Source organism: Carcharhinus amblyrhynchos, chromosome 15 (genome assembly GCF_965287045.1).
Source record: "Carcharhinus amblyrhynchos chromosome 15, sCarAmb.v2.hapA, whole genome shotgun sequence".
Lineage (NCBI taxonomy): Eukaryota > Metazoa > Chordata > Chondrichthyes > Carcharhiniformes > Carcharhinidae > Carcharhinus > Carcharhinus amblyrhynchos.
This window is the reverse complement of record NC_137338.1, coordinates 64,065,100-64,084,854: the sequence shown is the minus strand read 5'-3', so window position 1 is coordinate 64,084,854 and position 19,755 is coordinate 64,065,100. Positions and strand designations below refer to the sequence as shown.

The 19,755-nt window shown below is 40.9% G+C and overlaps 1 protein-coding gene across 7 annotated transcripts in view; it reads left to right on the top strand.

Moving 5' to 3' along the window:
* The window catches only part of rps6ka3a (ribosomal protein S6 kinase a, polypeptide 3a), a 110,608-nt gene extending 92,867 nt beyond the window's left edge, over nt 1–17,741 (top strand). For all 7 annotated transcript variants that reach the window (XM_080204076.1, XM_080204078.1, XM_080204075.1 and 4 more), the window contains 5 exons: nt 9,803–9,964; nt 13,671–13,747; nt 14,333–14,450; nt 15,747–15,887; nt 16,110–17,741. In XM_080204076.1, the coding sequence (XP_080060202.1) occupies nt 9,803–9,964; nt 13,671–13,747; nt 14,333–14,450; nt 15,747–15,887; nt 16,110–16,235 (624 nt within the window). In that variant the 3' untranslated portion in view covers nt 16,236–17,741. The remainder of the gene's footprint in view (nt 1–9,802; nt 9,965–13,670; nt 13,748–14,332; nt 14,451–15,746; nt 15,888–16,109) is intronic.
* The last annotated feature ends 2,014 nt before the right edge of the window (nt 17,742–19,755 follow it).

Below are 19,755 nucleotides of genomic sequence, written 5' to 3'. Positions count from 1 at the left end.
ATTCTGGCACCTCTTCAGGTACATTGAGGGAGAATTTTTAGTATGGCCAATGCATCTAACCAGCATAGCCCTTGGACTGAGGGGGAAGCCGGAGCTTACGGAGGAAACCCTTGGAGAATGTGCAAACTCACACAGACAGCAAACTGACCCGGGAATCAAACTCGGGTCCCTGGCGCTGTAAGGTAGCAGTGCTAACCACTTTGGGCTTCCTGATGGGTCAGGGTGTGGTATTTCTCAGTTAGGTCCACCCTGCTGAAAAGGGTTTGTGTTCAGCTAAACGCAGACCCAGTTGTGTTATTGTCACAAGGGAAATCTAGCATGTTAATTATTATGCATGTTAATTTTCTATCGTGAAGTTCTGTGGAATTTGAGTAATGAGTGATCAAATAAAGGAGGAATTTAAGTTTGGCTGTCAGCCTTTGGAAGCTTTCACAATCTAAATTTCAATTGTCAACCCCATCCCAATAAATTTGGGCCAGATCGCTCAAAAAGGGGATCTTGCATCCTCAGGAAGAAACAGAGCACTTAAGTTTGATTTGATAATTGAATTGGTTGTGCACTCAGACTAGACCTGATATCATGATGAAACATGCTACAGCTAAAGATCTGAGAGCAAGTAAAACATCCAAGGAATTAAATTTAGAGAAAAGTGCATTCAAATTTTCAGCCTTGGATGATTCAGAAGATAGGAAATTAGTCATTTTTAGCAATGTTTCACATGCCAATCTTCCAGATGGGTATTCTAGCACAGCAGGGTTCATCGTATTCCTGGTAGGAAAGAATAATTAATGTCCATTGGCATGGGAAGTGAAGAAAATAAAAAGAGTAGTTAAAAGCACTTTAGCTGCTAGAACACTCGTGACAGTAGAAACAATCGATATGAGGGAGTACTTGACTAGCATACAAGGAATATAGGAAGCCCTATACAAGGGGCAATATGACTATGTCCATAGAATGCTATGTGGATAACTGCTCTCTTTGAGACAATGTCCATTTGACCAAGGGTGCCACTGAAAAAGGTTCAGGATTAACCCTGCTAGCTTTAAAGAATTATGTTGGAAAGTTGAGAGATTTCTAAAATGGGTGGATGTAAGTCACCAATTGTCACAGTTTTGTGAAGGGAGGTGCTTGCTCCAAGAAATTATTAGATGTACATCTTGTGCTATAATTACTATGTAATTTGTTTGTATATAGTTCTAAAAAAAGTTTTGTTAAAGGGGGAATATGGGGTCTACTAATGATTGGTTGTCCTAAAATGTGGGACATAGAAGGTGAAAACATACGCGTTTGTTTCTTTTTGAGTAATTGGACAGATTGTTTTTGTTTTCATTAGTAATATTGCTGGTAATTGTATTAATGTTTAATGACGATTACATTGTCACAGTTAAATGACAATTGCATTGTTAAACAGATGAGTATTTTTGTGAATGGCGGTAGCTGGGACACTGGCAGGGGTAGGAATGTTGATTTCAAGTCAAACTTTCTCTGCAAGGAAAGACACTCTCTTAGTTTTGACTTCAACTGACTAAAATCTATATAACAAGGATGTTGTGTGGCTTGGTATGGAACTTGTGGGTGTTTCCATGCATCTGCTGCGCTCGTCCTTCTAGGTGGTAAAGGTTGTGGGTTTCATAGAATCCTGCAGTGCAGAAGGAGGCCATTCGGCCCATCAAGTCTGCACAAACCACAATCCCATGCAGGCCCTTTCCCTGCAACTCCTTGCATTTACCCTAGCTAGTCCCTCTGACACCAAGAGGCAATCCACTTAACCAAACATCTTTGGACTGTAAGGAAACCAGAGCACCTAGAGGAAACCCACACAGACACAGGAGAATGTGCAAACTCCATACACACAGTGACCCAAGCTGAGAATCAAACCCAGGTCCCTGATGCTGAGAGGCAGCAGTGCTAACCACTGGAAGGTACTGTCGAAGGAGTCTGGTGAGTTGCTGCAGTGCAGCAACTCATCAGACTCCTTGGTGTCCTTGGTGGCGTCAGGTTTCTGAAGTAAAGTTGGAGCTCCATATCCAGGCAAGGGGAGTGGAGTGTATTCAATCCCACAATCTACTTATGCCTTGTCAATGGACTGGACTGGCTTTGGGGAATTTGCAGGTGAATTGCTCACCACAGAATTTTCAGTTTCTGAACTGCTTTTGTAGTCACAGTCCTTGTAAGGCCAACGCAGTTCAGTTGCTGGTCAGTGGTGGCTCCAAGGATGATAGCAGGGAATCGGTGATGCAATCCCACCCCCAACCCCATTGCTTTCTGTTTGTCACTCTACTTTTTTTAATTTATTCATGATATATGGGTATCAAAATCTTTGTTTTGTTGTTGCACTTGGCCTCATTAAATTCAGGTACCTTTTTAATACTTTTTTGCAGAGTTGCTGTATTGTATCATTGACTAGTGAGTGACTGTTGAATAACTACAGGTGTTGTACATATGCACAGCTTAGAGGAAACATTGGTGGGCATCAATGGTGAAGTCAACATTTGTCATTTGGTGGAGATTTCCAGGACTGTGTCTTGCTGATAATGAAGGAATGGTGATATTTGAGCCCAGATTGCTTAACACTTGAAAGGAAGGATGATGCTCCTATGTGCCTTATCCTTCCGAGTAGTAGAGATTATGGATTTGGGAACTGTCAATGCAGAGGCCCTAGAAAGATGCTACAGTATATCTTGTAAATGGTGCACACTGCACCCACTATGCTGTATCTGTGGTGGAGGAAATGAGTGTTTAAGGTGATGAATGAGGTGTTAATCAAATATGCAGCAAAACCTGATAACATTCAGGCTTGGGCTAATATGTGACAAGTAACATTCGTTGATCATGCAGGATCTTTCTCTCCATGTGACTGGGCTGATGCGCATGTGATTTGTGCATGTGGTATATGTCTTTGCAATGGCAGAATGGAAATTCTAATCTTACTGAAAGACTTAACCAATCATGCATCCTATAAGGCATCTGTGGCTGTCAGTTTGCGTGGTGAAAGTATATTGAAAGTTGTACATTAATTAGAAAATGATTAAAGAACATCTAAGTGACTAGGAAAAGAGCCTGGTTAAGGTACTTAGTAAACTGAATCTGGAAGTATGCTCTAAACTGGGATATCTGCTTAACCTCAAATTTGCCTATGTGGAGTAGTATTCTGTCCACTGGTGAAGTAGGTGATTGTGATATTGAATCTGAATTGAGTCATGAAAGGTAGTTTTAAATTAAATGATTTGCATTCCTAAGTTCCTAGGAGGGACTTGTATCTCTTGAACCAATTATTTCTGTGATCTTTAATGCTACACTTCGTGTTTCAACCTGGTGAGTTTCCTGTTCTTAGCCTTCAATTGGGCTGCTTAAAATAACACTTTTGTACTCATTTTCTTTAGAATTGTATGTAAATCTATTATCAAATTATGCTGGAGATCTACCAAATGCTGTCTATGTCCAAAAAGAAAATGGCATCCTCAGTAGTTTTCCTTAAAACTGTAGTGCATTTGTTTTCATTGGCAACAAATTGCTAAGCAACGTTTAACTAGTTAAGTTAGAATTCCTTTTGTTTGCTGCAGTTTCCCAATTAAAAACGTTATTATCTGTGTTCATAGTCAAAGGGATTTTTCTTGACTTTCTACAAGGTGTTGTCGGGGATTTGAGTTATTGCTTGAATGCTGTTAGAAAGCATTGCTTGTGCTGTTAGGTGAGGATTGACCAAGGCAACTAACTGTTTCCGGTTCACCCTCAAGATTTAGCCTGTAAGCTTAGGGCTCCTCATAATCCCTCCTCCTCACCTTGTCTCACCCTGCATTTTCAGTACAGTTTTGTACTCAATACAGTCCTCCTGCTTGCATCTACAGGTTCTGACCCAACCTTCACCTTCCATGACCTAAAGTAATTGAAGCTTAGAATTTCCCAGGAACACTTCAGCTATTCCTATTTTGGAGCTTCAACTACGTACAAAGAGTGGGCATTTTTTTTACACGTTCTGAAGTAGAACCATCTTGAATGTTCTGCAGTCCTTCCCACTTTTTTTTCTTGATGTGAATTTTGTGCTGCAAAGTTGGCACTTATCATTTTATCACCCAGCATGAAGCACTTCCAGCTTGGGTTCAGATGCAAAGCGCTCTTCCTGCACTGTGAATGGTCTTTGCTATTTTGTTGAATTAGATAATTTTGTGCCTGAGTTCACTTTGCTGACATCCAGTCATTTAAGGGAAGGATTTTAGTGTTATTTACATAGGAAATTGTTCCAGTTGTGTGCATGATCAAGAACATATTTGTTACAAAACAACTGTGAATCTTAGACATCACGTATCTCACTCTGGAATAATGTAAATGCTGGAGCATTAATCGATCTGCTGCAGGTTGGAGATTCTGTGTGGAACAACTTATTTCAATTATCTCCTGACATACTGTGGCTCAGCTGCAGCGAAATAATTGTAAAGCTCAACTGCAAGAAGTACATTGAGGCTACTGCTGGTGATCACGATAACTAGCTCGTTTCCTCCCTACATGCTGTATAATAATGCAATCCATTTGGCATAGCTTCTAATACTTGTTGCCAGTTTGTGTCCCAGGTTCTTTGGAAGAAAATTAATGCATGTTGTTCAAATCAATCAAAAGTTATCTCTTATTGACCATCACAACAGCTTAGGATATTTAGCTATTATGAGAATTGATGCTCATCAAGTTGAGACATCAGCCTTCCCCACCATCCCTGCTCCATTGGGAAGTGAAGTAATTAATTTTGATTCTAGGATTGACTGTTGCATTTTGTTATTTTCTGATTTTATACTCATTCTGCTACTCTAGTTCACATTTTTGGGTTTAAATGGTATTACTGTTCAAGAGGTAGCCCCAGAGATAAAGGTATCATGTAACTTTTAGGTGGAATTTACTAAGCTGCTCTTCATTTTTGAATTTAATTTGCTGACTTCATTCTGATACATCCCAGCCCTACTTGTGGGGGGTGGGAATCAAATTGAAGTGACTGGGAAAGAGGAGGTTAGCTCACAAATAGAGAAAACTTGTCGACAGTGTGAGAGGGAGGATAGGCAGGTGATAGAGAAGGGAGCGCTCAAACCAAAGGTTTGAGATGTCTGTTTTAACGCAAGGAGTGTTGTGAACAAACTGGATGAGCTTAGAGCGTGCATCAATACTTGGAAATGAGATGTGGTGGCCATTACAGAGACTTGGATGACTCGGGGACAGGACTGGTTACTTCAAGTGCCATGTTTCAGAAGGGACAGGGAAGAAGGCAGAAGAGGTGGGGAAGTGGCACTGTTGATCAGAGAGTGTCACGGCTGCAGAAAAGACGTAGACAGTCCATGGCTCCGGAGTCTCTGGGTGGAGGTTAGGAACAGGAAGGGGTCAATAACTTTACTGGGTGTTTTCTATAGGCCGCCCAATAGTAACAGGGATGTTGAGGAGCAGATCCTGGAAAGGTGTAATAACAGAGTTGTCGTGATGGGAGATTTTAATTTCCCAAATATTGATTGGAATCTCCCTAGAGTAAGGGGTTTAGATGGGGAGGAGTTTGTTAGGTATGTTCAGGAGGGTTTCTTGACACAATATGTGGATAAGCCTACAAGAGGAGAGGCTGTACTTGATTTGGTATTGGGTAATGAACCTGGTCAGGTGTCAGATCTCTGTGGAAGAGCATTTTGGAGACAGTGATTATAATTCTATCCCCTTTACAATAGCATTGGAGAGAGATAGGATCAGACAAGTTAGAAAAGTGTTTAATTGGAGTAAGGGGAATTATGAGGCCATCTGGCAGGAAATAGGAGGCTTAAATTGGAAAGAGGTTTTCTCAGGGAAATATGTAGAAGAAATGTGACAAATTTTCAGGAAATATTTGTCTGGAGTTCTGTATAGCAACATTCCAATGAGACAGGGAAGTTATGGAAGGTTACAGGAACCGTGGTGTACAAAGGCCGCAATAAATCTAGTCAAGAAGAAAAGAAAAGCTTACAAAAGGTTCTGAGAGCTAGGTAATGTTTGAGATCTAGAAGAGTATACGGCTAATAGGAAGGATCTTGAGAAGGAAATTAAGAGAGCCAGAAGGGGTCATGAGAAGGCCTTGGCAGGCAGGATTAAGGAAAACCCAAGACATTCTACAAGTATGTGAAGAGCAAGAGGATAAGACGTGAAAGAATAGGACCTATCAAGTGTGACGGTGGGAAAGTGTGTATGGAACCGGAAGAAATAGCAGAAGTACTTAATGAATACTTCAGTCTTCACAATGGAAAAGGATCTTGGTGGTTGTAGTGCAGACTTGCAGTAGACTGAAGAGCTTGAGCACGTAGATATTAAGAAAGATGATGTGTTGGAGCTTTTGAAAAGCATCAAGTTAGATAAGTTGCAGGGACCGGATGGAATGAACCCCAGGCTATTGTGGGAGGCAAGGGAGGAGATTGCTGAGCCTCTGGTGATGATCTTTGCATCATCAATGGAGAGGGAGAGGTTCCAGAGGATTGCAAATGTTGTTCCTTTATTCAAGAAAGGGAGTAGAGATAGCCCTTGAAATTATAGACCAGTGAGTCTAACCTCAGTAGTTGGTAAGTTGATGGAGAAGATCCTGAGAAGCAGGATTTATGAACATTTGGAGAGGTATAATATGATTAAGAATAATCAGCATGGCCTGATTGAATTTTATGAGGATGTGACTAAATACCTTGATGAAGGAAGAGCAGTAGATGTATATATGGACTTCAGCAAGGCATTTGATAAGGTGCCCCATGCAAGGCTTATTGAGAAAGTGGGGGGGCATGGGATCCAAAGGGATATTGCTTTGTTGACCCAGAACTGGCTTGCCCACAGAAGGCAAAGAGTGGTTATAGATGGGTCATATTCTGCATGGAGGTCAGTCACGAGTGGAGTGCCCCAGGGATCTATTCTGGGACCCTTACTGTTTGTGATATTTTATAAATGACCTGGATGAGGGAGTGGAGGGATGGGTTGGTAAGTTTGCTGGTGACACAAAAGTTGGAGGTGTGGATGGTGTAGAGGGATGTCAGAAGTTGCAGCGAGACATTGATAAGATGCAAAACTGGGCGGAGAACTGGCAGATGGATTTCAACCCAGATAAGTGTGAAGTGGTTCATTTTGGCAGGTCAAATAGGATGATAGGATATAATATTAATGGTAGGACTCTTGGCAGTGTGGAAGATCAGAAGTATCTTGGGGTCTGAGTTTATAGGACGCTCAAAGCAGCTGCGCAGGTTGAAGCTGTGGTTAAGGCGTATGGTGTACTGCCTTCAATCAAGGAATTAAGTTTAGGAGTCAAGAGATAATGTTGCAGCTGTATAGGACCCTGATCAGACCCCATTTGGAGTACTGTGCTCAGTTCTAGTTGCCTCATTACAGGAAGGATGTGGAAGCCATAGAAAGGGTGCAGAGGAGATTTACAAGGATGTTGCCTGGATTGGGGAGCATACCGCATGAGGATAGGTTGAAGGAGCTCAGCCTTTTCTCCTTGGAGAGACGAAGAATGAGGGGTGACCTGGTAGAGGTGTATAAGATGTTGAGAAGTATTGATCAAGTGGATAATCAGAGGCATTTTCCCAGGGCTGAAGTGGTTGCCACAAGAGAACACAGGTTTAAGGTGCTGGGGAGTAGGTACAGAGGAAATGTCAGGGGTAAGTTTTTCACTGAGTGGTGGGTGCATGGAATGGGCTGCCGGCAACAGTGGTGGAGGTGGATTCATAGAACATAGAAAAGCTACAGCACAAACAGGCCTTCGGCCCACAAGTTGTGCTGATCATATCCCTCCCTACTAGGCTTACCTACCTATAACCCTCAATCCTATTAAGTCCCATGTACTCATCCAGAAGTCTCTTAAAAGACCCTATCGAATTTCCCTCCACCACCACCTTCAGCAGCCAATTCCACTCACCCACCACCCTCTGAGTGAAAAACTTACCCCTGACATCTCCTCTGTACCTACTCCCCAGCGCCTTAAACCTGTGTCCTCTCGTAGCAACCATTTCAGCCCTGGGAAATAGCCTCTGAGAATCCACCCGATCTATACCTCTCAACATCTCACCTCTCATCCTTCGTCTCTCCATTTCTGACATTTCCTCTGTACCTACTCCCCAGCACCTTAAACCTGTGTCCTCCTGTAGCAACCATTTCAGCCCTGGGAAAAAGCCTCTGATTATCCACTTGATTCGATAGGCTCTTTTAGATAAGTACATGGAACTTGGTAAGATAGAGGGTTATAGGTAAGCCTAGTAATCTCTAAGTAGGGACATGTTCAGCACAACTTTGTGGGCTGAAGGGCCTGTATTGTGCTGTAGTTTTTCTGTTTCTACGTTTGTGTAAATACAAGGTGAGAAGCAGATACACCCTAGTTCTACTAGAGCAAATGGTATGAAATGGGAAGCAGATACATCCCAATCATACTGGTGTAAATAGTATGAAGTGAAAAGTGAGTTTGTGCCTGTAATTTAAGGCTAACCTCTGTCAAAACCAAGCGCTTGTACATGAGAATGGAGGAAAAAGGCTGAGGAGTTCTATTTCTCGGTTTTGCCCAATATCCTGGCATTCTTATACTACGCTACGACAACAGATGAATGAACATCGCTCGACAATCACCAGGCAAGACTGTTCCCTTCCTGTTGGCAAACACTTCAGTGGTCACGGGCATTCAGCCTCTGACCTTCGGGTAAGCGTTCTCCAAGGGGGCCTTCACGACACACGACAGCGCAGAGTCACTGAGCAGAGACTGATAGCCAAGTTCCACATACATGAGGACTGTCTCAACAGGAATCTAGGGTTCATGTTGCACTATCTGTAACCCCCGTGACTTGCCTAGGTTTGCAAAACCTCACTTACTGTACTGTCTGGAGACAATACACATCTCTTTATCCTGTGATCAGTGCTCCTTCCACACACGTTGTCAGCCACTTTAGGACTTGAACAGCAGGTTAGGTGTAAAGATTCGCATTCTAATCGGTAATCTCTAAACTGTCTGTGCTTTGTATACTCTGTCCGAGGCCAGAACTCTCCATTCACCTGACGAAGAGGGAGTCCCCTCGAAAGCTTGTGAGTTTACTATCAAATAAATCAGTTGGACTAAAACCTGGTGTTGTCAGACTTTTTACTGCGATTCTTATACTTAACCCAGGTTAGGTGTGTAGATGCACATTCTAATCAGTAATCTGTAAACTGTCTATGCTTTATATGCTCTGTCTGAGGCCAGAACTCTTCATTCACCTGACGAAGAGGGGAACCTCAAGCTTGTGAGTTTACTATCAAATAAATCGGTTGGACTTAAACCTGGTGTTGTCAGACTTCTTGCTGTGTTTACCCCAGTCCAACGCCGGCATCTCCACATCGATTCTTATACTTTACCATCCTCGATTTTAGTAGTGATCCTTGGCATACAGTGAGTGTCAAAATCCTGTTCAGTTTTGGGATGATGCTGTATCACCTAAACTACATGCATGTACTTCAAGGGTAATTGTTAATTTGCTATCAGGTGAAGGAACATCTTTGACCGTTTTTCTCTAAGTCCTGTTCCATTCTCTAATCTGCAGCCATTGAGGGAAGTTATAAGTGCTTCCACTTTCGTTTCAGTAGCTGTCAGTTGAGTCAGCATTGTAGGGGATAAGCTGCGTTTTAAAATACATTTACCAATTTCAGGGCACCATACCATACAATAATCTTGTATATTCAGAGTTTTAATGTTGATATCTTAATAATGCATCAGTATATCTCTCTGGAAGCATTTCACTGAGTGTGCATCAATAATAAAAGCAGTTTAAAAATTCATTGATGTCATATTAATGTATTTAAATGCATTTAGGTGGTGCACAGAGACTTGAAACCGAGTAACATCTTGTATGTGGATGAGTCAGGCAACCCAGAATCGATTCGTATCTGTGACTTTGGGTTTGCCAAGCAGCTGCGTGCTGATAATGGACTTCTTATGACTCCATGTTACACAGCTAATTTTGTTGCTCCTGAGGTATGATGTATTGATTTATTTACCTTTGCTGAAATGTTACTAGAGCTCATTTATTTTTCCCTTGAAGCAATAAATATTTTTAAAACGGAAGGCTGGTTACCGGGTTGGTGCAGCGTGTCAGACTACATTTTGTAGGGCGCAGTTTTATGGCTCTATTTCCCCCATGATGTGTTATTAACTTTGTGCATTTAATACAGGAATTCTCATTGAAAACAAGCATTTCCTCACAGGGATATGGTAGGCATCTCATTTCAGGAAAGAGGCTAGACTGACTTTGCCAAATACTTGAGCCTTCTTGCAAATTAAATAGGGGTGGAAATGAAAGGTTCTTTAATTGAAAAATCACTTCAATAATTTTCACTAGCTATCTCCCCTAAAGTGCATTTTTTAAAATGCTACTTATAGAGACGAATACTAATTCATCCAGTGACAGCATCAAGCAATTCCAAGTACCACACCACAGTTAGCTGTGTGCAAATCCACCTCTATTGGAACAATTAATCTTGACTACAATGTCAGAATAACACCATGATCACATTGTTGGCTTTTCCATTTCCTGGACTAACCATTCTTGTGGTTGCCCTGAATAAGGTAGTTTATAGCCCCAAGCCTTGCATTAATTTGGTAAAGATAGCTTAATTTATATAGGGCTCCTGATAGCAAAAGAGATGATCAAATCCCGATTCCAAAGAAAAAATATAACTTTGCTCTGTCTTAAATGTTCTCCAATGTGCATCATGGATGAGCATGACCTTAAAGTATAGTAACTGTGTTCACAAATGTGGCATCTATATTGAACAAAGAACAAAAAAAACAGAAAATTACTGCACAGGAATAGGCCCTTTGGCCTTTCAAGTCTGCACCGACTATGTTGCCCAACTCAACTAAAACCCTATCCTTCCGGGGACCGCATCCCTCTACTCCCATCCTATTCATGTATTTGTCAAGATGCCCCTTAAAACTCACTATCATATCTGCCTCCTATGGCAGCAAGTTCCAGGCATCCATCACCCTCTGTATATAAAAAAAAACTTCCCTCATATATCTGCTCTAAACCTTGCACCCCGCACCTTAAACCTATAACCCCTAGTAATTGACTCTTCCAACCTGGGAAAAAGCTTCTGACTGTCCGTTCTGACCATGCCCCTCATAATCTTGTAGACTTGCCATCTTTGACATCCATTTGAATGGGCAGCAGAAGCCTTACTTAACCTCTTGCCTGAAAGGCACAAACTTGTGACAAATAATACTACTTTAATATTGCAACAACGTGCCTTCATATTAGCTCCTTTTAAAGTAGAAGAATAGACCCAGGTAGTTTGGAGTTGTAATCAAAAATAAATTGGTGTCAGCACTGTGCTTAAATCCTAAAATGCAAGTTGAACTTCCATCATACTGACTCAGGAAATAGTTCTACAAACCCAAAGTCAACCTTTTTGTATCTGTTTACAATTAACCCAGCCTAACCTTATAAATATTCACAGCAGACGCAGCCTCTTGAAAATAGACTTCTATACATAGCTATGCTGTACCTATGTATTCAGCAATAGGATGAGGGCCTAACTGAAATTTAGATGCCATTTTGATAAATATTCAAGTTGAAAGACTGTAGGCTTCTTATAGTCAATAGAGCTACCATTTTAAATGATGAGCATTTTTACTGATAACATATAAGAACATAAGAACATAAGAAATAGGAGCAGGAGTAGGCCATCTGGCCCTTCGAGCCTGCCCCGCCATTCAATAAGATCATGGCTGATCTGTCGTGGCTCAGTTCCACTTTCCCGCCCTCTCCCCATAACCCTTAATCCCCTCTCTTATCAAAAACCCATCAACCCGCTTCTTAAAAATATTTAGCGAGGCAGCCTCCACCACTTCAACGGGCAGAGAATTCCAGAGATTCACCACCCTTTGAGTGAAGAAGTTCCTCCTCAACTCCGTTCTGAACTGCCCCCCCTTTATCTTGAGGCTGTGCCCCCTAGTCCTACTGTCTTTTTTGAGCGGGAAGAGTCTTTCCACCTCTATCCTATCCATCCCATTCATCATCTTATACGTCTCAATGAGATCTCCCCTCATTCTTCTAAACTCTAACGAGTACAAGCCTAGTTTATTCAGCCTCTCCTCATAGCTCAACCCCCTCAACTCCGGTATCAGCCTAGTAAACCTCCTCTGCACTCCCTCCAAGGCCAAAATATCCTTGCGCAGGTGCGGCGCCCAAAACTGCACACAGTACTCCAGCTGCGGCCTCACCAATGCCCTATACAGCTGCAGCAAGACCTCCCTACTTTTATATTCAATCCCCCTCGCTATGAAGGCCAGCATCCCATTCGCCTTCCTGACCACCTGCTGCACCTGCAGGCTGGGTTTTTGCGACTCATGCACAAGGACCCCGAGGTCCCTCTGCACCGTCGCCTGCTGCAGTTTTTCGCCACGTAAGTAATAGTCCTTCCTACCATTCTTCCTACCAAAGTGGACCACCTCACACTTGCCAACATTAAATTCCATTTGCCATTTCCTGGCCCATTCACCCAGCCTATCTAGATCCTTCTGCAGACTCTCCACACCCTCCGCACAATTTGCCTTTCCCCCAAGCTTGGTGTCATCAGCAAATTTCGACACCCTACACTCGGTTCCCTCCTCCAGATCATCTATATAAATGGTAAATAGCTGAGGCCCCAGCACCGACCCCTGGGGCACCCCACTAGTCACCAACCGCCAATCCGAATAGCACCCATTGACCCCCACTCTCTGCCTCCTATTTGACAACCAATCCTCTATCCACGCTAACACCCTACCCCCAACTCCATGTCCTCTGACCTTCTGCAGTAACCTCTTGTGAGGTACCTTATCAAACGCCTTCTGAAAATCCAGAAAGACCACATCCACCGGCTCTCCTCTATCCACCGCCCTAGACACATCCTCATAGAACTCCAGTAAATTTGTCAGACACGACTTCCCTTTAATGAAACCGTGTTGCGTCTGCCCTATCAAGCAATTCCCTTCAAGATGCCTCGCAATGGTGAATTATCAAATTAATATGGTTCATTAGTCATTAAGTACAGTGATACATTTGGTAACTTTAAATTGATTTGGGAATTGACATTAGGAGATGGGGCTGAAAGTGGTTTGACCTATCAAAAATAACCCTAATAATTATATTCTAGCAATTTGACCCTTGTACTGTGGTGTAGCTGTTGATGCATTGTTTGCTAGGATTATTATCCCAAGCATTTTGTGACCTTCAAATATTTTTGCTAATTTTTTTAGCCTAGTTTAATGTAGTATGTATTTCTATTTGGCCCAGTCATGTCAGTGCTTACAAATATTTTAGTTGCATTTATTATGCTGTTTTCATAATCCTTCAATCTCTCATTTCATTAACCAACCCAATCTGATCTCGAATGGTGATGCAGTTTGTGTTAGCCACTGACCACCTAAGTGAATTCCATAGCTTCACAAGTGTAAAGAAATCTCCTGTTCTGAATCTGTTTTTTAATTTTGTACCTGTGGGCCCTCATTCTAGAGTCCACCAACCAAGCCCCGCTCCTCTTACTGTGTCCTAGTTCATTTTTGTTTCACCCTCTCTAAATGCTCAATATTAGTCCTATTGTGTGAAGTCTAATACTGCACATACCACACTTAATGTTTTGTGTGTAACAGGAATTGTAAAGCTAATTTAATTCTTTCCATGTACTGTATTTCATAGGTTTTAAAGCGGCAAGGTTATGATGCAGCTTGTGATATCTGGAGTCTTGGTGTTCTCCTTTACACTATGCTCACAGGGTAAGTTTGTGCACTATCTAGGTAAGGTGTTACTGATCAAAGTATTAAAAATATCAAACAAATTTTCTATTGAGCGTTCTTCCTCTATAGTTGGTGAATCATTCTTGGGTACAGTTTGCCATGGGGATACCTAAAATGGGAATCCCAAATTGGGAATAAAAGATTGGAGCACTTTGTAATAGAACAAGGTCCCTCTGTCGTGATTAGATTCATTCTTCATGTAAACGTATCTTTCTTTAAATCGTTGCAAGTCTAATATTGTCCAGTAGAAATGAGACCAACCACATGTATTTATGGGAACACAGTTTAAAGCTCTTTCTCTAATTTTAGAAAACACTTTACATATGTGCACCGTACAGGTACATGTATTTCATGTGTGTAAATTGACTCATCTACCACCACCCAATAACCATATTTTATGGTGGATGTTTTCCTGTTTCTCCATCCCCTGCTTTCAACAAAACCTGTGTATCAATTGATCGTAGATGTTGTATTGTTTCAGTGGCTTCTGAGTTTCCATCAATGTCAGTATCATGAAATTTGCATTTTTATGGTTTAATTATCTGAAATTGAATTTTGTTTCAGTTATACACCCTTTGCTAATGGGCCTGATGACACTCCTGAGGAAATATTGGCAAGGATAGGTAGTGGAAAATTCAGTCTGACTGGAGGTTACTGGGACACGGTTTCTGATGTTGCTAAGGTAACTGAATAAGACAAATTGATTGTACGAACATGTGAACTTGCGAATTCGGAATAGGCCATTGGGCCTCTTGAGCCTGCTCCACTATTCTTTAAGGTTAAGGCTGATCTGATTTTAACTGCAGCTCCACATTCTTATCAACACCCAATAGCCTTTCACTCCCTTGCTTATCTACCTCTATTTTGAAAACATTCAAAGCCACACTTCCTCTAAAGACAGTGGCAGTTCCCAAAGATCCAAAGACACAGGATCCTTTGAGAGAAAAGTATTCTCATCTGCCTTAAATGAGCAACCCCCTTTTAAACAGTGACTCCTAGTTCTGTATTCTCCCCACACCCATCCTTCAGGATCCGTATTTCACTGAAGTCATCTCTTACTCTTGCAATTTCATGCTACCTCCTGTAACCTCAGGACATTACACAGCACTTTTAATGTTATTAAATAACTTTGTGTGATCACTATTGTATGTAAGTAGGGCAAATCTCATCAGCGGTGAACTATTAAGTAGTATTTCTTGCTGCTAATTCATGGATAAATGGCTAAAAATAGTGTTGTGGGATTCCCATCTGAAATATGGTATACCTGACAGTGCAGGACTTCCTTGAGGTTTCAGCCTGGATATGTATACGCAACTCTGAAATGGGGCTGAAATCTACAATCTTCTGACTTAGACAAGTGTGTTATCACAGAGGCACACCTAGCAGTTTTGTTAGCTAATCAGATGGCTCTAATTTAGTTATACAGAATTACAGCTTTGGTTTTCTAACATCGTTAGCATTACTGTGTATGCAAAGCAGCAAATTATTTGTCAGTTTAATTATTTCATACTTACAAAAAAGATTACCCAAGAACATTTTTTAAGTTAAGCTGTAAAAGTTTACTGAGCTTTTTACTGTTTACAAATATCCGGTTGCAAATCTGATTGAGACATCATTTCTAGTCAGGGAGTCAGATCTGTGCCTCAAAAAAGGTTTTCATCACCTCTTGGCCAATGTTTATCTTTTAGTCATCACCTGAAACAAAATTATCTTCCCTTTATCACATGGTTGTTTGTGAAAGTTTGCCGAGTGCAAATTGGCTATAGCATTTCCCTCATTAAAACAGTAACTATACTTATTTGTTTGGAAAGCTTTGGAATGCCCTGAGGTTCTGTAAAGTGTTCTAAAAATGCAAGTTTGTCTTTTCTTGTATTTGTCATTGATTAATAATTGGAGATGCTGAAAAACTTGAATTCTTCCTACAACCTATTGTAGGAAGTGTTGCAAACATGTAATAAATTTAATTTTGATCCAACAGGATCTTGTATCAAAGATGCTTCATGTAGATCCACAGCAAAGATTGTCTACCACCCAAGTTCTCCGACACCACTGGATTGTACATCGGGATAAACTGCCACGGTTTCACTTAAACCGTCAAGATGCACCTCATCTAGTAAAGGTAAAAACTGTATTTCAGCGTACTCTTCCCCTCCACCCGAACCCCATGCCATGTGGCCCTACCCCACATACCTAAAAGTCTATGTGCATACAGCAAGTGTCTATAAAATGGCAGCAGAGAGATAAATGACCCTTTGATTTCAGTGGAAGATTGTGTGCAGATTTTTTTTGCATCTTGGTAAATTGTGTTTGTCTCCACTCATGTTGTATCATGTTTTCCTAGGGGGCCATGGCTGCTACTTACTCTGCATTGAACCGCACACCATTACAGCCTGTTCTAGAACCAGTCGGCTGCTCAAATCTGGCCCAGAGAAGGGGTGTAAAGAAACTTACCTCAACTGCTCTTTAAAGTGACCTCTGCTGAAAACTGGATTCACAGCAGCCTTAGACATTCACATATATCTCTCGGATCAGAGAGCATACCATCCCAGTTATCTTTATATGCTGCTTTTTGTCTTCTGCTAGTCCTGCTTTGAACGATTGGATACCAGGATATTGGGAATGTAATCTTTGGATGGAATGTGAAGCAGAATATTTGGGAACAAAGGTTATTTGGGTAAATGCATTGAAACTTGGCATTACAATGATCACTGTATTACTTGTATTTGTAAATTAGCAATAGAAAAAGCACTCAAACAGTGAATTTCTACTGGGAATGTATAAGTCCATCTGGATTGTTTTTGTTGTAATTAGGGATTGTTTTAGCACTTGAGTTAAAGTACATCCTATACGTGTTATCACTGTAAACCTTGTGCCATTTTTGGATGCCATGACTTTTGCAGAGGCAGATACTCTTGTTTTTTTTCTCCCAACATTGTCCTCCACTTGTCTGTATCAATGGCTGTTTTCACACTTACCTAACCAGTATTCCATGGTTGAAAGCTCTTTTGGGTACTGTTAAGCAGCCAAGGAATGCTTTATCTCCTTGTCTGCATTTTGAGTCAGTTGCTAAACAGCTACTAAATCTACTGTAATCTATAGATCTTTGAGAAGGCAGCCTACCTACTACAGCATGTATTTGTGAGACTTTTCCTTTTGTGTGAGACAGAGAATGTTTTTATAATCTTCCATTACATATAACTTAGCATGATATGGTGAGGGTGATGGTCATACTTTTGCCATTCAGTGGCATTGAACAAAATATTGAATTGCTCGGATGGATTAACCTTGGCATTTGAGTTGCAGTGATTCTATGAATAGAAATCAATTGGAAAATCACTTGTTGCGCATCCATCATGTCTTCAATTTTAATATTCTTAAAGATCATAGTTTAAAGATATTGCAGCCTTTAATAGATTCCTTATCATTGAGATGTGATTGCAATGGTTCAAATAATACACATTAAATTTTACTATTTAGTCATCATAGCTCTAAGGGACAGTGTAACGATGAGGGATGTAATTATTTTGAAATTCAAAATCTTGGTGAGTTTTTAAAATGAAGCCACAGATGTAATATTTTTCTACACTTCTATAAAATCAAACTTTATACCAGACTCCACCACATAGCATGGCATTAAGTGGATGTATAAGGACTTTTTTTATACTGTCTTTACCAAAGTGTGAATTTGGTAGCAGTCGAAGTCGGGTTCAGCTGACACTTGCTGGCCAATGCTGCCGGTTAACTGGATGATTAGAATGGTCAATACTGCAAGCGATTGACTTAATTGTGCCTCATTCTGGTACAGAATCAGAATGTTTTCATTTGAAATTTGTTACCCTAGCCTATTCCTAAGTCCATCTAGGAATGGAATCAAATTTATCAGTACTTATGTTGCTCCTTGAGGGCTGGCAATTTTTTTTGTAATCATGAGGAGAAACTGAAATTTATACAAAATAAAATTTCAAACTTAAAATTGTGCTGTCATTTTACTTGCAACCTCTGAATTTCTTGACATGATTTCTGATTCTTCTGGTCTTGCTCCCAGTTTTGCAAACCTTGATTATGTTTTTGTGCCTTACATTTTTATCCTTGGCTGATTTCTCAGAACCAGACACTCTGTTAGTCTGTATTAGGGTAAAATGTTGCTGAGGACTTGAATTTTTTTTAAATAAGACTGTGTTTTCTAGTAAATTGTTACACCATATGGGGTTGTGTAACTGCAATCTAAATCCTTTCAAATTAAGGGAAAGTAATGGTGTCTGGGAGATGCTGAGTGCACTCTCTAAATGCCTCACCCCTAAGCAGTGCGATACAAATATCATCACCAAAAGGGGGTGAGGTAGAAAATGTTGCTCAAAACAACTATATTAACATAAATATGACACAATGAAGCTCAAAATCCTGCCCACAGTTTAGGAAAAATTAGAGAAATAAAAGTAGATCCAGCCTGATGAGAACTCAATGAGATGAAATAGAGTTGAGAATAGTGATGCATAAAATAAACTGAGATTTGAGGATAAAGGAGACCATTTAAGTACTTGAGAGCAAATATATTGTTAGAAATATCTCCCCTAAAAGGGGCACAGCGGTTAGCACAGCAGCCTCACCGCCAGCGATCTGGATTCAATTCCAACCTCTCATCACTGCCTGGGGAGAGTTTACACCGTCCCCCATGTCTGTGTAGGTTTCCTCAGTCCAGAGATGTGCAGGTTAGGTCGATTGGCCATGCTAAATTGTCCCTTAGTGTCAGCAGGAATTAGCAGGATAAATACATAGGGTTACAGAGATAGGGTCTGGATGGGATTGTCAGTGCTGGCTTGATGGGCTGAATGGAAAAGGAGAAATGAGAAGCTGCAGCTAGTGCTATGATTTGATATCTATCACGTTATTTCAGGAAATAGGACCTGTAGTTTTTAATGGATTAGCACTGCCATCTATTAGTGATGTAAGGTACAACATTGAGTTGCAGAAACCACAAATGTGAGCCATATGCCCATTTCAAAGTTGCCCTGTTGCTAAACTGGACATAAATATGAGATTTGTATGTGGCAACCACCAGCTTCTAAAGGTTTTAAGTGTTTTATGTCAGTGTCAGCATTTCATAAGGAAATGTCTTTGACCCTGAGTTGGAACATCTTGTTGAAGTTGTACAAGACATTAGTAAGGCCACACTTGGAATACTGTGTGCAATCCTGGTCACCCTTTTATTGAAAGGATATTATTAAACTAGAAAGAGCGCAGAAATGATTTATTGGGATGCTACCGGACTTGATGGATTGAGTTATAAGGAGAGTCTGAATAGACTGGGACTTTTTTCTCTGGAGTGTAGGAGGCTGAGGGGTGACCTTGTAGAGGTCTATAAAATAATGAGAGCATAGACAAGGTAATAATCAATATCTTTTCCCAAAGGTAGGTGAGTCTAAGACTAGAGGGCATAGGTTTAAGGTGAGAGGGGAGAGATACAAAAGTGTCCAGAGGGGCAATATTTTTTCAGAGTGGTGAGTGTCTGGAACAATCTGCCAGAGGTAGTAGTAGAGGTGGGTACAATTTTATCTTTTAAAAAGCATTGATAGTTACATAGGTATAGAGGGATATGGGCCAAATATGGGCAATTGGGATTAGCTTAAGGGTTTAAAAAAAAAGGCAGCATGGACATGTTAGGCTGAAGAGCCTGCTTCCATGCTGTAAACCTCTGACTGATGTTAACCTGGAGTCAGGCATGTAGTGTGAATGTGGATTTGTTAAAACCCTTTTTGTGTGTAGGTGTGTAAGTCATTTAAGATGGAAATACATGTTGAGAGCAGTTAAAGATACAATATGTTTTATTAACTGGAGCATTGAGTACAAGAATAAGGAGATCATGCTGAACTTTAACAAGACGCTAGATGGCCTCACCTTGAGTACTGCACCCAGTTCTGGGTGCTGTACTTGAAGAAAGATGTGAAAACATTGAAGAGAGGAGTCACAAGAATTAATCCAGGGATGAA